This window comes from Metopolophium dirhodum, chromosome 6 (assembly GCF_019925205.1).
Source record: "Metopolophium dirhodum isolate CAU chromosome 6, ASM1992520v1, whole genome shotgun sequence".
NCBI classification, from domain to species: Eukaryota; Metazoa; Arthropoda; class Insecta; order Hemiptera; family Aphididae; genus Metopolophium; species Metopolophium dirhodum.
Window position 1 is genome coordinate 38,100,184 of NC_083565.1, and position 15,388 is coordinate 38,115,571.

At 30.9% G+C, this 15,388-nt stretch overlaps 2 protein-coding genes across 2 annotated transcripts; both read right to left on the reverse strand.

Moving 5' to 3' along the window:
- Positions 1 to 539: 539 nt before the first annotated feature.
- Positions 540 to 2,772, reverse strand: LOC132947791 (uncharacterized; the record flags this gene model as incomplete). Its single annotated transcript, XM_061018023.1, has 1 exon — positions 540 to 2,772. A coding segment is annotated over one exon (708 nt), but the record flags the coding sequence as incomplete, so codon positions are not given.
- Positions 2,770 to 14,896, reverse strand: LOC132947103 (uncharacterized). Its single transcript, XM_061017303.1, has 2 exons — positions 14,275 to 14,896; positions 2,770 to 4,835 (listed from the first exon to the last, which is right to left on the reverse strand). Exons 1-2 carry the CDS (start codon positions 14,319 to 14,321, stop codon positions 2,840 to 2,842), a joined length of 2,043 nt encoding a protein of 680 aa, XP_060873286.1. The 5' UTR covers positions 14,322 to 14,896; the 3' UTR covers positions 2,770 to 2,839.
- Between the last annotated feature and the right edge of the window lie 492 nt (positions 14,897 to 15,388).

A 15,388-nucleotide genomic window follows, 5' to 3' on the forward strand; every position in this document is an offset into this window, starting at 1 on the left:
AGGACTCATAAAAGGAAAATTTGGTACGTTAATTTTTTAGACTAATAAAAAAGCACTAGAATGACGTTCACCGTAGTAATAAGGGTAGGCTATCCGACTTCGTCGGATAGCGGACAATGTGCGACTGCTGGGTCACGTCATCAGATATGCAATCCGACTGCGTTGAATCGCGGACAGCGTTCATAACTGTCACAGATAACGCAAAATTACGTAAAAAAAATTCAAAATATTTCGGGCGTCCATGCAAATCATATAGCCGCCGTCTTTTTGGAGTGTCTAGCAGGTCAGTCACCTCAGTTTTCCCGGTAGGCAATCCGACTTTGTCGGATAGCGGACAATGTGCGACGGCTGGGTCACGTCATCAGGTATGCAATCCGAATGCCTACCGAATTGTCCTACCTACCTATCGAGTTGAAAACTGACGTCAAATCTATGACTCTTAAACCGTATTGCGCAAAAAAATCTATCCCTCCGACGCATATATTCAAGCCTGTATATAGTAATAACGGTGTGTAACGTTCCCCAGTCAATAGGATTGAAGGATGATGGAATAAATGTAAATCTCGAGTGTTTAGTATAATGTGTTTGATTTATTTTAACTTATTCAACTGTAACTGATTACAACAAAATTACTATAAGTCCAAAATTAATAAATGAAGCGAGCGAGATGTGACATTAGTTTACTGGTGACTGTTCCAAAGCTCGTCGTTTGTTCGTCTGATGAACGCTTGTCCATCAGCTCTCCTCGATGGGTCTGTCCCTGTCCCTACTTATTCTGGATGACCATACATAGTCATCTTGCGGTTAGGCCTACCGTGGGATTGTCACACGCTTGCACACGGCCGGATGAACATATATATGTTGTTGTTGCGTATTTGTGGTGTTTGTGTTATTCCACAAAACTATACAGATCTATACGGTCATTTTATACGAGTTATTTATATACGTAAGCATATATATATTGACGCACGCCGTCCAGGGTCACGCGCTCGATATTCGCTGTACTACTACACACGCGGCGCGGACGCTATTACTATTACTATTAATGTTACGCGGCGCGGACTATTATAATATATGATTATATATACACTTTTACACTGCCTAAATAAGTGTTATATATTGGGTAATATGATATTAAGTCACAGCTCGCTACACCTCACCGCCCTTTCAAAGGTTTTTGTAGGGCTACAATTTGTAGAACTACAAAAAGCTTTAAAATTTAAACTTTACATAGATTATACAATTTACATACATAATGTGTACAATGTTTTTACATAATTCAGTACATTCAATACATTTAGTATATAGATAAAATAGTTAATCATTGTCTTATTATGACAATTTACATGATGATAATTATTAGTTACACATTTCATTATTATTATTTTTTTTTTTTTATTACTCGATTAGAGTATTACAATTGATTAGATTGACACAATTATATTTTTGTTAGTTAACATGATATATAATTTTAATACAATAAAAATTATTGTTAGTAATATGATTAAAATAATATGATTAAATTGATAATTTGACAAAATGATGATTAAAATAATACAATAGTTATACAATTTCAATATAATAATTTAATTTACGTTATTATACATAAAATATCTTTGATTACAATAAATAATTATTTAATATTTTAAATCTCCAATGGTATCATAGACCAGTATATATTTATTCCTTTATAATAAATTATGTTATATTAACTATCTTTCGTAAAACAATAAATCCTTTGCACTAGGTACAATATCAATATATCTGGCTAAATCCAAACAAATTGGATTTGCCAAATCTCTTTCTACAACCATATCTGTCATGAATCTTTTTACACACTTAATTATCTCTAAAATTTCCCCATTTTCGTAAGGTACTTATATTGTATTATTAGCTGAAATTATATGATGATCAAAGCATTCCGTAAAGTTATACCATTCTCCGAGTTCTGTATTAGTGTGCTTTTGAATTGCTATATTTATGTTTATTTCCTGCAATAGTTGTTCGTTCCTATCCATTTTAGATTAATGGTTCCTATAATTATAAATTGTATTATTTGTAAATTTAAGTGAAATGTTTAATCAAATTTTCGTATCTGTAGTTCCTTACTGCATAGTCAAATATACATTTCGTGTATATGACGTCTGTGCGTGGATCATGTGCATAAGTTATTTTGTGTTTCTTTTTACATATTAAATTGTGTGACTCGGTAAGATTTAATATCCTTCCCGATTTGTCATAATATCCTACTTCTATTTCAAAAATTATTCTTTTGTTTGATACGTCCTCTAATTGTAAATAAAATTGTCGGTTTAAATATTTATCGTAACAACGCATATCTAATAATGGAAACCTGATTCCTAATCTCTTTAAAATCTCTCTGTCGGAACTACCTCCAAACACTACTATCACATTAATCTTATTGTCACGCAGTATATAGTTTTTTATATAGGTCGCATTCAAACTATTAACTGGTGCCTTAAGACTCTGATTCAGTTGGTCTAGACAGATGTCCCTGAGTTCTGTCTTCGTCTTGAAAATCCGTGCTAACGCCTTTTGCGCCACTAGTACCTCTCGATCCTTCATCGGTCTTACTTCTCCGTTTTCCGGTAGATACAATGGTCGTCCTTCGAGCTTCCTTATCTTAAAACGGTCCAAACTGTTCGATATCGCTCCTGATATAAGGACCTTACTCGTCTTATGGATGTTAGTAAACTCGAAGTCCATTATAACGAACTTATGGGTATTTCCTCTATATACAAATATAACAATTAGTTACTTACTTATACTATAATATTTACATTACATTTATTTTATATTAATTCAATTTTTTTTTTTCTTAATTACTTATTATTGCTGGTAAATTACTAGCATTAGTATTATTGCTACCTATATTCCTGTCATTAGTATTCAAAAATGAGGTTTCTTGTAATTCCTCTTTACTCTCATACAACTTACGGTTTACTATAGGTCCATGCTCGTTGTATGATAATTTTTTCCTCATTGGTTCATAAATTGTTTGTTTGTAGAACTTACCCTCACTAAGTGGTTCTTTAATTGTTCTTACCCTCATAGTATTATTATTCCTTTTTAGAGTCCTAGCGTATAGGTACATTACGTATATCAACAGAATTAATATTAAAGAAAATGATAGTAATCCTATTAGAACATATATCAAATAATGCTTATTTTGGTCGGCTTCTCCGCCTTGCCTATCTTCTTCTTTTTCTACCATCGTTTGTATATCATTCAGGGAATGAGCTAATTCGTGAACGTTATCTAATCTTAGTAAATCATGACCTTGGGTATATTTAGGAATTGCTAATGTGTTTAGTTTTGGAATTTTAATATTCAAACTACCTATCCCTAGTTTAGGTATAAAGTTTACATAATATTTGGATTTTACTTCCCGCGTGGGGTTTAAAACTATATCACTAGCATAAGCCCTACACTCTTGACTTAAGTTGATTAAACCCTGATTTCTTAATTTTACTATATGTGGCTCTTGTTCCCCTTGACATGTTATGGTTAATGTATCATTGTTAGTGGTGTAAATCCATGTATTTGCATACTTTAACTTATGATAAATATTCTTTGCTATCACTATGATTCCTGCTTCGCAGTTGCTTGGTAACACATCAGGATTCTTAAATAATGAAATTTCACATGGTTGTCTAACAGATTCATGTTGAATAGGTTGGAATTCTGGACATATATTGAAAATTTCGGTAGCTATACAGCTTAACAATTGTGTTTCTGTGAAGGTTGTAAACTGTCTTCTATTCTTAGTTATTCCTACGTACTGAAATTCTGGCTTTAATATTACACTATGTTTAAAGTCAAATCTATGTGGAATTGGTATAATTTTGAATAATGTTAGTTCTAGTTCTGTTATCAATGGTATTTTAATTAAGAACACTATCTGATTTCCACTGTAATACACGGCCATCTTAGTTATTTTACTTAACTCATATATTTCGTTTGCTTTAGTCCCCATGGGTAAATTCAAATTGACTGGTAAGTTTAATTTAATCTGGGTTAATTGTCTACCTAATTCTCTTGGAGTTACTAGACTTGGATGCAGAATCCCTGTTCTAGCTGCTGTTATTATTGCACTTATAGTGGTGGTTTCATAAGAAAATTGTGTAATTAATGCAGTGAATATGCTGTGTATTCTATTGCTAAGTTTCAAAGTTTCTAACGTATGAGTATGATTTGCCGCTTCATTTAATTTTTTGTATATTTCCCCCTGTTTTTCTCCTAACTCGACATATAACTTATTCATTTCTGTGGTCCTGTTCCCTATTCCTTGTACAACTGATTTTACTACTGTAGTTTGACTTTTTAAAATATGCAACATGTTTACATTACTAGTTTCCATTTTTTCGATATTTTTATTTGTTTCTCTGGTGCAATCATCATCACACACCCCGAATAAAGTTTTCATCGCAGTTCCTACAATATTTATTAACCCTCTTCTTTTTCTAATTACCGTTTCCTTATCATCGGTATTTATATATCTACCTATAGATTCATACATTTGTTCCCTTTGTGAAGCTATTTCCATAAACATTGTTTTTAATACATGTGCGAACCTTGAACATATCTCATATTCAGATAATATATCTTTACAATGGTTTGTCATATTATTAATTTCATTTAATAAAGCGTCATATCTGTTATCATAATTCTCTAACGGTATGTATGTTACTAGTTCCCATTGAGCTCCCACAATTCTTAATTCACCTTGATTTTCGAAAAATATAGCTGTTTCATTTTTAAATTCTTCATTATAATACGGTAGTTGTCCTTGGATGATGGGAATGCAGAACAACCTATACAAGAATAAAATTGATCATAATCATCATAATTACTTTATTACTACGTTTATTAGTTTTCCAATGTTAATTTACAATCTAAGTTTGTCACACTGTTACAGTTTACTAAATGTCAAGTAAATATGTTTCAAACTTAAATTCTAACACATCAACAATTGAACCAGCAATTTCCAATCAATCTCATTTTTTGTTCATTATCCTCGTCATACATCTAACCATGAAGGCTTCCCAAAGGCTCTTTGTTATCTTTGAATGATCTTCAGTATTCAACACTCTTAATGCTAAATTTCTCATGGCAATTAATTCCTTCTTATTCTCCCTTCCCGTGATTTGTGGTGGGTCTGTATATTTTGTTACCATAGTTGCCATTCCAACAGGTCTGTTTCCGATTCTGTTCACAGACAAGTGTTTAATATCATAATAATGGTTCAATAATACTAACTAAATTCTTTTAAATAAATGACTATTGGAACTTCGTATCTCTCATTATACGTTACATTAAAATTAATTTATTAATTACTTATTTTAATTCCTTTTATATTATATTATTTAATATACTTATCTTATTACCTTATTAATTATACAATATTACGTTATTGATTATCTACTTTACTTTTTGATTACATTTTAGTTTCTATTAACTCTATATCATCACATGTATAAGATTTAAGAATCACTGAGTTTAAATAATTGAATCGGGCTCTTTCCACTAACTTATAATGTTGACTTATATTAATCACTAGTATAATTATGGCTATTATAACTATTCCCATTATGACACATATTACATATATATATTTTAATTCTAATTCCCTTCCTTTTTGATTATTTGTTTTAGTATTGGTTCCTATTGATTCACTGGTTTCGGTGATTACCCTTAGATTACTGGCCTTGGTGGTTTCCTCAAGTAAACTTGTATTAACTGAATTATTAGTGATTACATCTGCATCTAGGTGGGTTGTTGATAATGTTATTGGATATTCTGTGGTTCTTAACTTGGTGGTTGTATCTAACATATCAGGTAAGGATCTTATCTCAGCTTTTCTTTCTACCTCTGTTGCACTAGTTGTGTTATCTTTATTTTGAAAATCTTGAAGAGGTATGGGTTCTCTAAGCAATCTTTGTTCAAATAATATTTGATCTCCTGTTAAACCGAATTGTGTGGAAACTATCCCTTCGGATTCATTTCCTTCTGGTCCTAACAAATTTATTGAACAATGTTTTCCCACATACACAGATAAAGAAACCTGTCCTTGTCGGTATACCTTATCATTGTCAATCACTCCATTACATTTTATACGTATAAATCGTAAATTACATCTGTGTGCATAGATTTCGGGTAACCCTTTCACATTATCCTGGATACTTGTTATACTTTGTACCATGAGCCCTCCTAGTGGTGTAGTTTCATTAAACAATATTTTAGTTTCCCTCTTTGCTTCTTCCGGAATCCCTGATTGACCATGAATCTCCAGTAAACCAATTAATCTATAAAGCAATCATTTCGTTAGCTTCTAATCTTTTATATTCCAGCATATCGCCTGGTTCAGGTATAAATTCTATGAAGTCTATCAATGTGTCACAACAACATTCATCTAACCATCCCCTATTTTCTGTCATATCATATAAAAATTTTGCTATATTCTTAGTATATTCCTTTAATTTGGATCTCGAGAATGGCTCAGTTAAGTTATGATTTGCTGTGCTTATATGTTTTATTAAACATTTGGGTAATTCATCTGGGCGTAATATGCTATAATGGTGGGTTTCACTTCCGATAGCCCGTTCTAATTCCAACAGGAAATTCCTCTGCTTTTCCCTAAAATTTAAAATAATTTTCTTATCACCTACGTTATTCACTCAATAATTTACAACTATATCTATCTTAGTTATCTTATTTAATTCTCTAACTGGAACTTTCATGATATTTTTTCACATCATTTCTATGTACCGTGACCTTCCTTCTTCCCCTTTGAATAACAATATTCTCTGTATCTAACACCTCTAATATTTCATATGGTCCCTTCCATAATGGCGTTAACTTATTCTTTTGGGTATTATCTCGTAACAGTATTGAATCTTTTACATGCAACTCTTCACTATGAATGGCTTTATCATAATTCGCTTTTGATTTAATCTTTTTCTTTATTAACCTTTCCCTTGCTATTTTATGAGATTCTTGCATTTTCTGTTTTAAATCATACAGATAATCATCGTAGTTTTATCTAGGTTCGGGGTTACTTTTCAAATTTACCGGAATATTTAGTTCTTTCCCATACAGTAATGTATATGGCTGATAATTTGTGGCTGAATGTTCAGTCGAATTATAAACGAATAAAGCATAAGGTAACAGTTGATCCCAAGTACTTAAGTCCTTGTCTACATAATGCCTAAGATACTCAGCTAATGTTCTATGTGATCTTTCCAACCCCCCATTAGTTTGTGGGTGATAAGGGCTGGTATTTATCTTGTTAATCTTTAAAAGTTTACATACTTCTGCGAATGTTTTACTTAGAAAATCTGTCCCTTGGTCAGTGAATATGGTCTCTGGTATTCCATGAATACAAACGAAATGTACTACAAAGGCTTCAGCTACAGTATTGGCTGTGTGGTTTGGTAATGGTACTCCCAATGAATATTTAGTTAAATCATCTTGCATTGTTAAAATATAAGTATTTCCAGATGCGGTAGTGACTAATGGTCCTACTATATCCAAAAATATCTTTTCAAATGGCTTTGAACTTGTGGTGGTTATTACCATGGGTTGCTTAATTTTCCTATTTGTAACCTTATTCTTTTGGCAGGACTCACAATTCATAATATAGTTTTTTACATCTAACTTTAATCCTGGCCAATTAAACTGACGTTTAATTTTCCTAATGGTTTTGTTTATTCCTGCATGTCCTCCAAGTACGGAGTCGTGAAATTGTTTAAATATAATCAGTTTCTCTTGCTCTGTATATTCCATTTTTGAACAAACTAAAATTTCTATTCCCGTGTTTCGAAATACATATCTAATCATAGCTCTAACCTTGTCCCATTCTAATCCATCCTTTCGACCTAATTGATTCATTATGAGTTTCGTTAAAGAATGTTTTTCACTGAAATGCTTTAAATTCAATAAAGCTGTATATAGATTTTCATACGTAGTGTTCTGCCTAGACTTACTTTTGGTTATTAAGAATATTATATACCTATCTTCATGTTTAACCTTTGTTACTTCTCCTACTTGTTTGTTGGATTTCAAGATAACGGTATCCCCAAATTTCTGTTTAATTTCATAGTTGGTTCCTGACCTGAAGTTATAATACTTTTCTATTTCAGTAACTATATGATACTCAGGAGGTGACTCCAACAATTCTCCATGTACCTCCTTAACGTTACCATTGGTTATCAATGTGCCTTCGAATTTTACAAGGAAATTGTTATAGCTTTCTTCCTTTATATCCTGTATAGTATACATTCGTGTCAAAGCATCTACATTAGCATTCTGAATTCCAGGTTTGTATTTAATGACGTAATCGTATTGTTCTAATTGTATTCGCCATCTAGCTAACTTTGATAAAGGGTCCTTTAAATTAAATAACCACGCTAATGGTCTGTGATCGCTCAAAATAGTAAATTTCCTTCCATAAAGATAAGGTCGAAATTGCTTAATTCCATAAACTATAGCTAAACATTCTAACTCTGTTGTGGAATAGTTGAATTCGCTTGGACTTAAGGTCCTTGAAGCATATGCAATGGGCAAATCCTTTCCTATTTCTCCCTGTGATAATATGGCTCCTAATGCCTTCCCACTAGCATCTGTTGTTAAGATAAACTCCTTTGTAAAATCTGGGTATTGTAATACGGGTTCAGTACATAATGCATGTTTTAACTTTCCGAAAGCTCTATCACATTCTTCACTCCAATTAAACTTTACATCCTTCTTTAACAAATTAGTAATAGGCCTAGCTATCGAACTATAATTTTCAATAAACTTCCTATAATATCCAGATAATCCTAGAAAAGATTTAATTTGCTTTACATTCTTAGGTTCTGGGAAGTCCAGAACAGCTTGGATTTTCTTCGGATCTGGTCTTATTCCTGTTTCAGATATAACATGCCCTAAGTATATACACTCTCGTTTTACAAACTCACATTTATCTGGCTGTATCTTTAAGTTGTGCTCACGCAAACGTTCAAACACATCTATTAACTTATTGTTGTGATCATCCAAATTTTTCCCATAGATTATTATGTCATCTAGATATACTAGACATTTTATCCCAATAATTCCTGACATTACATTATCCATAAGTCTCTGGAATGTGGAGGGGCTAGTCTTCATCCCCATCGCCATTCGTTTAAAGTGGTAGTGTGCATTGTTAGCTGAAAAAGCTGTAAGCTCTCGTGAAGATTGTGATAACGGAATTTGGTAAAAACCTGAAGCAAGGTCAATTACGCTAAACAATTGGCATTGTCCTAAATGATCGAGTATTTCCGTGATATTAGGTAAGGGATGAAATTCATTTAAAGTTACTTGATTTAAAGCTCTAAAGTCTATCACGATACGAAACTTTTCTTTCCCACTGGCATCTAATTTTTTCTTAACAAGTAACAGAGGGGCATTCCAAGGTGAACTTGATGGTTCTATAATTCCATCCTGTTGCATCTTATCTAATTGCTGTTTAATCTCGGCTTGTTGCGAATGTGGCAACCTATAGGGCCTTTGATAAATGGGTTGTTGGTTAACGTTCAAATTTATAACATGCTCGGCTGCATTTGTAAAAGTTAATCGATCGCCTTCTAAATGAAATATTTCCGCATATTGTTCACATATTTCAAATATGGATTGTCTCTCATCAATACTCATATGGTCACTTCGTATTAAATTCAAAATTCTATTGACTCGATTGTCATCATTAATCTCAGTATGTACCGCATGTATACTATAGGTCGTAGCGGTATCATACAATATTTGATTCATAATATTTTCGTTAATTTCTTTAGTTACTTCAGAAACATTTAATATACTGACTAAAACCTTTCCTGACCTTACTGTCCCTACCACATTGGCACAGTATACGTCTTTAATTAATTCCTGTTTAAGAACTATAACATCTTTATTCTCCATAGCCGGATCGGCAATTGGCACGGTCACAACTGTTTCAGTTCTTGGTTCCAACTTAAAACATAACTTATCCTTAATTATCTTATTAACTATCTTATTATTTATTACTAAAGTGTTGTTGGCTACATCTATTACTGCCTTATTATCCATTAAAAATTGTTGTCCCAAAATACCATCCTTAGGTATAGGGAACGAATCACGTACTACTTGAAATTCTGTGTCTATATTAGCATCATTAAAACTTAAGGTTATTTTTATTAATCCTACTGTTGGCACGATCTTGTCGTTAATACCCTTTAAATATATATTTTTATCTTCCTGCACTAGTGTGTCTCCAGTTAAAGTACTAAATTTAATTAAATTAACATCGCTCCCAGTGTCAATTAATAGTTCCATGAATTCTTTTTTTACATTGGCAGACTGACAAGTAATATGGTTTTTGTTTATGACTGACTTGATGTGTAAACATCGTCCTGGCAACCCTCCTCTACTGTGGCTATTAAGTTTATCGGTCGAGCGCCACTCCTGTCGTCCGATCTTGGTAAGTTTCCCGAATTATTATTATTGCGCCTATCATTATTCTGCTTTCTAAAACATTTGGTGACGTCGTGTCCAGGAATTTTACAATATGTACACATAAGATTTACCGGTGCGTTATAGTTAGTAGGTTGTCGCGTAAAATTGTTGTTGGATGGACGCGAATTTTGATTACAATTCCGCGCAATGTGGTTACCTCCACACTGATAACACTGTATGACATTACTTCGATAATTACCACCTTGATTGTTATTAAAACCATTGTTACTATTTCGAGGCTGGTATTGATTATTCCTACTACCGTGATTTATATCGGGTCTATTAAAATTCGGATTCCGATTGTACTGGGGTCTATTAAAATTCTGATTCTGATTGTATTGTGGTCTATTATAATTCGGATTTTGGTTGTATTGTGGCCTATTAAATGTACTTGTACTCGGTCTATTATTATTATTTGATGGATTATAATTATTATTGTGGTTACGATTATTATTGTTAGAATAATTATTCTGTCTATTGAAATTATTGTGATTAGAATTATTAGCTTGTCTACGAGGGTTATCACCTCCGTAGTACTGGTATGCTTCCGATTCAGATTTAAGTTCAACTTCTTCGTCCTTAGCAACCTGTATCGCCAATTCTAAAGTGGGTGGCTTTTGAGGTTTCACTATGTTTTTTAAATTAGGTGTCAATCCCTTAATAAATACTACTAATGTCTGTTCTTTTAACTGATCGCGAATGGTAGTTGCCTGCTCTGTACTCTTATTTTTTGTACTAGCTATGCATAAATTGTAAAATAGTTGTTCTACGCGTCGTGCATATGCACCTACATCTTCGTTATTCCTCATTCGGACGGAATTTAATGCTACTTGCAATGATGATGTCGACTGTTGTGGTTCAAATGCGTCTAATAAAATTAATTTTATTCCTTCCCAATCACTAGTGTCCCTATATCGACACGCAGTTAAAGCCTGATCAAATAATTTAGTGTTAATGTATTTGGTTAATATAGGCAGATCTTCTTTTTCTACGGCGGAACATGCTAAGTCGCATGCCTTAATGAACTGGTATACATCCCTCTCACCAGTACAGGTGGGGATCATTAGGGTGGCTTTGTCTAATGGAATTTTGCTAGTCATTTTGGGTTTCCTAACTCGTTTAGTTTCTTCCAACTGAGTATGTACTATCCCTTTCTGAGTCCGGGTACCTATTTTTCGTAATTCCGTTTCACTAACTAATATCGGTCTTATGCTTGTATTCAACAAATTCTTTTCCCTGATAGCGGTTAAATATTTTTCCCTATCGAAATCTACAGAATATTGATACCCTTCGTCTGTACTTAAGTCGATTAATAAATCCTTATTATCGCTATTTGTTGTATCTAAGTTTTCTTTGTCAGTTCCCTTATTTAATTCACTATCACTTGTTACTTCAGTGCTTACGGAAACTTTAACCTGATCTAATAATTGAACACTTTCGGTTTCGCTTTCAGTTAGGTTAACATTAATTTCTTTTTGACTCATTAATTAATAGTCATAATAATTTAATTAAATAAATATAGGATTCTAGTTATAATAATAGCAATAATTTATAATAATTTTTTAAACTTAATCAAAATATAATTGACACACTAGCGTAAAATAAATTAAATCGTTTATAATAATTAAATATACAATTAATAGCAGCGATGAAATAATACTAAACAAAATATTAAATTCGTATAACTAACGAATGGACAATTAAATAATAACACCGTTATTATATTCACTATTAAAACCCTTATTTTTTTTTTTTTCTATTTTTTCCTAACTTAATTAATCAACCCAAGGACATCTATACTTAAATAGTGACTCCTACCAATTGTATTAATTAAATTAATTCAATTTTATAATCAACTCAACACTTAAGGACTTATCTCGGCCTTAATAAAATTAATCTCAAAATATAGACTCACTGTCTTCAAATAAATTCACAAATATCAGGACTTACAACTTGGCCTATAAAATTCAATAAAACTCGACCCCAATTGTCGTAAAAATTCAAAATTCAATATAACTCGACTTCTATTGTCGTAAAAATTCAATATAACTCGACCTCAATTGTCGTAAAAAAATTCAAAATTCAATATAACTCGACTTCTATTGTCGTAGAATTCAATATAAACGGAAGGACTTACTACACGGCCTATAAAATTCAACAAAACACGACTTCAATAATTGTCGTAAAAATTCACATAAACAAAAGGACTTACTACACGGCCTATAAAATAATCTCAACGAAGACTTCAATGTCTTAAATAAATTCAACAATATAAGGACTTACTTCTCGGCCTTTAAATAAAATTCTCAAATAAATTCACAAAATGTAAGGACTTACCACACGGCCTTAATAAATTCCCCCAATATGGACAACAATGTTCCAAAATAATTCACAATACGTAAGGACTTACTACACAGCCTTAATAAAATTCTCAAATAAATTCACAAAAACGTAAGGACTTACTACACAGCCTTAATAAAATTCTCAAATAAATTCACAAAAACGTAAGGACTTACTACACAGCCTTAATAAAATATTGTTTCAAAATAAATTCCTAATTTTTTTTATTATATTTTTTTTTATAATAGATTGTGGCTATATTCAACAATAAGGACTTAACTGCCTTTCAATAATTAAAATATCAAACAATAATTCTCAAAATTATTATAAATAATAAGCACGTTTTAATTCAATTAATTGTTACGTAAAATCTGGATTTTTGTTCAACCTAAATAATTTAATTTATTTATTAATCAATCGTAAAAGTTTTATTTAAATATCTGAAATAATTAATTCAATTTTATATTTATTTCAATAACTTATTTTTATTTAAAAATAATTATTAATTTATTTATTTACGCGATAAAAATTTTTTTTATTAAAGAAGATTATTATTTATTTACGTATTATTAGTTAAAATTCTGAATAATTATTTATTTATTTTATTTAAAATTATTATTAATTTATTTATTTAAAATGATTGAATTTAAAAATAATTATTATTTTATTTTAGTTAAATGACTGAAATTTATTTTATTTTATTTTAAAAAATTTATTTAATTATAGCAATAATGTTTCAATAATATTTTTTATTTTATTTAAATGTTTTTAAAAATTTATTTTAGTTTAATTCAAAATTATTTAATTATATTAATAATAATATAATATTAATACTTTATTTTATTTAAAGGATTGCAAAATTTATTAAAAAAATAAAAATAAAAGTATTATTTTATTTAAATAGTAAATAATTATTAAATAATTATTTTAGTTTATTTTTAAAAAAATTTATTTGAATATATTAATTATATTATAATATTATTTTATTTAATTTAATTGACTGTAAAATGTTTTTAATTAAAAGTAAAATTTAAAATTTAAAGTATTATTTTAATTTTATTATTTTGCTCTAAGTTTTATTCTAATATTAAATTTTATTTAATTTATTCAAATGTTTGCAAATTTTATTTTATTTAATTATTTATTAAACCAATAAATTAATAAACTATTATTTATTTGTTTTAAAATATTCGAACTACTATTTAATTTAATTCAGTTTGATTCTAAATTATTATTTAATTTAAGTAAAAGGTTGAACAATTTTATAATATGTTTTTAATTAAATCGAAAATTCTTGTTCCACAATCTTAATTAACACAACTCTTTTTTTTTTTTGTAATAATATACTATGGTCATACGCTATACCATAGGAGACGAACAATTAACGGAACTTAACTAGATACTTACAACAACGCAGCTGGTATGATTGTTGACTTTCTCGCTGGCAATTCCATTGCTTCGACGTATTGACTAGTAATTGTTACTTGTACAGGGTCCTTTCTCGGAGTTGTTGGTAGGTGATCGGTCTCCCAACGGTGTTTCGATGAAGAAATTGCCTCCTTGAATGGACTTAGATTGAAGAAAAAATTTCAAAAAATTTTCGAAAATTCGAAAAAAAATTTTAAAAATTATTTTTTTCCTGTTCTCTAAGTATCTATTGAGATACCCTGTCCACAGCGCCAATTGTAACGTTCCCCAGTCAATAGGATTGAAGGATGATGGAATAAATGTAAATCTCGAGTGTTTAGTATAATGTGTTTGATTTATTTTAACTTATTCAACTGTAACTGATTACAACAAAATTACTATAAGTCCAAAATTAATAAATGAAGCGAGCGAGATGTGACATTAGTTTACTGGTGACTGTTCCAAAGCTCGTCGTTTGTTCGTCTGATGAACGCTTGTCCATCAGCTCTCCTCGATGGGTCTGTCCCTGTCCCTACTTATTCTGGATGACCATACATCAGTCATCTTGCGGTTAGGCCTACCGTGGGATTGTCACACGCTTGCACACGGCCGGATGAACATATATATGTTGTTGTTGCGCATTTGTGGTGTTTGTGTTATTCCACAAAACTATACAGATCTATACGGTCATTTTATACGAGTTATTTATATACGTAAGCATATATATATTGACGCACGCCGTCCAGGGTCACGCGCTCGATATTCGCTGTACTACTACACACGCGGCGCGGACGCTATTACTATTACTATTAATGTTACGCGGCGCGGACTATTATAATATATGATTATATATACACTTTTACACTGCCTAAATAAGTGTTATATATTGGGTAATATGATATTAAGTCACAGCTCGCTACAGGTGTGATGCTGCTAAATTAATTATTGTTGTTTATCAATTACTTATTTAAAAACTATATTTAATAAACGTACCTACATAAGCAATATCAAACAGTATAAGCATATCATTATGCAATTTAACTACCGGACTTTACTGAAATATATGAAGATCTATTTGTTTATTAATATTGTAATATAATACTGGTATCTGCAG